The sequence below is a fragment of the Mus caroli genome, chromosome X, assembly GCF_900094665.2.
Source record: "Mus caroli chromosome X, CAROLI_EIJ_v1.1, whole genome shotgun sequence".
In the NCBI taxonomy this organism is placed as follows: domain Eukaryota; kingdom Metazoa; phylum Chordata; class Mammalia; order Rodentia; family Muridae; genus Mus; species Mus caroli.
In genome coordinates this window covers 88,851,355-88,853,385 of record NC_034589.1, presented here as the reverse complement: position 1 = coordinate 88,853,385, position 2,031 = coordinate 88,851,355, and the positions used below count along the sequence as shown (strand labels likewise).

Below are 2,031 nucleotides of genomic sequence, written 5' to 3'. Positions count from 1 at the left end.
TTTTTTTTTTTTAATTAATTTTAAAAGTTCTACAAATTGCATAAGGGAGCTAGAGAGGCTCAGCTGTTAGATCCTGTGGCTGCTCCCCAGATTTGATTCCCAGCATCTACCTGGTGGCTCAGCCACTTGTAACTCCTGTTCCAGGAGATCCACCTTTGGGCGCACTGGACATGAAACACTTAAGAAAATAAAAATAAATCTTCTACAAACCTTTTTTTAACGGCACACATTGCATGTGTAAAAAAGGAAGGGAGAGAAAACACAACTCATTGTATTTAAACAGTGTCCTTTCTGGTTGTTAGATAAGAATGAATTTTTCCTCCCTTTGGTGAGTTTTCAAGACAGGGTTTCTCTGTAGCTCTGCCTGTCCTGGAACTCACTCACTCTACAGACCACATTAGCCTTGAATTTAGAGACCCTCCTAACTCTGCCCTCATGTGCTGGGATTAAAGGCATATGTCACCACTACCTGGCTTATGAATCTATTTTTAAAATTACTTCTTTAAAACAAATGGGTTTGTTTCCAAACAATTTTCTGAATATGATTTCACATGTTGGTTCTTAACCAGAGGGTGCTTGTATCTAGTTACTAACATCTTTAGGGATTGCAAGCCCATAAGACCATTTTAGATCAAGGACAGAGTCAGCTATTCATCTCAGGTCCAAAATTTAGGGAAGAAGGGGAATCCAATGAATCTCAATGATCAGGATACTTTTAATATAATAAGTTGATTCGATTTTTATGAGCAGTGCTGTTTTGCCTGTGTGTATGTTTGTCTGGGGGTGCCAGGTCCCTAACTGGAGTTAGACAGTTGTGAGCTGCCATGTGGGTGCCAGGAACTAAACCCAGGTCCTTTGGAAGAGCCGCCAGTGTTCTTAACCACTGAGCCATCTCTCCAGCCTCACTTTAGATCAATTTTTAAAAATAATTCAGAAAATTGTAATGAATAGGATATTGGAATTCTGTTTTATTTAGATAGAGTCTCAATATGTAGCCCTGGAACTCAGAGAGACCCTTTGTCTCCTTCCCAGCGCTGGGATTAAGGCTTATACCACCATACCTGCTCACTTTTTTTTCTACAAAGTTGGGTTGGGGTTTTATTGAAGGTATTTTACTATGCATGTTAAACACTTAGGTGAAGAGGAGGTGCTCAGAAAAACAAACACTCCAGGGTGTGGGGACAGTCTTTCAAAAAAAAGTCACCAGTATCAGACATTTAAATCAAGGCCAACCAGGTTTCGGGTATTTTTTTGCTTCTGTATGCCTTGTTTTGCTTGTTTGTAGTGACAATTTTGGAGTTTCTTTTTGGTTTCTTTAAAGACACAGAACTATTCTAAGACTATGTTTTCCTTTTAGTCTCAGGTGTAGGATATGGGGCTGCTTCAGAGACTCCACAGCAGCTGACGCTTTGCTTCCTGCTCTAGCAGAGGCAGGATTTTGCCAGCCACAGATAGTTTCTGCAGTTGTGTGACATTTGGAATTCTGGGTATATAAATGCTACTGTCCTGAGATGCTATGGTCGTTTGTTTTTAATCACTTTGTTAAGTAGTTGTACACAAAGAAGAAATAACAAGGAGGAGAAATTAGGTATTCTGGTGTCCTCGACACCCCCTAATCAGCAGGAAGTAGTCTAACAATAACATCACCCTCTTTCTCACCCCTGACTTTATTTGGGGATCTTTTCTCTCACTCTATCTCTCTCTATCTCTCTTTTTTTCTCTTATCTAGTGTTGGGCTAAAAAGGGTGTAAGAAAGAACCCACAAAGTAGCAAAGACTTTGTTTGGTATGGTTTGGTTTTTATAGACAGGGTTTCTCTGTGTAGCCCTGGCTGTCCTGGAACTTTCTCTGTAGACCAGGCTGGCCTTGAACTCAAGAGATCTGCTTGCCTCTGCCTACTGAGTGCTGGGATTAAAGGTGTTCACCACTATGCCTTTCAGGCAAGCTATTGGGGTTTTTTGTTTATTTTTTAAGATTTATTTATTATTATATGTAAGTAGCTAACTTCATTTTTTTTTTTTTTTTTTTTTTT

General features: G+C 39.5%; 1 protein-coding gene across 1 annotated transcript in view; it reads left to right on the top strand.

The window, feature by feature from the left end:
- The window catches only part of Eif2s3 (eukaryotic translation initiation factor 2 subunit gamma), a 16,396-nt gene that overhangs the window by 3,511 nt on the left and 10,854 nt on the right, over nucleotides 1–2,031 (top strand). Inside the window, exon 3 of the mRNA XM_029473028.1 lies at nucleotides 1,730–1,766. Within this exon, the coding sequence (XP_029328888.1) occupies nucleotides 1,730–1,766 (37 nt within the window). The remainder of the gene's footprint in view (nucleotides 1–1,729; nucleotides 1,767–2,031) is intronic.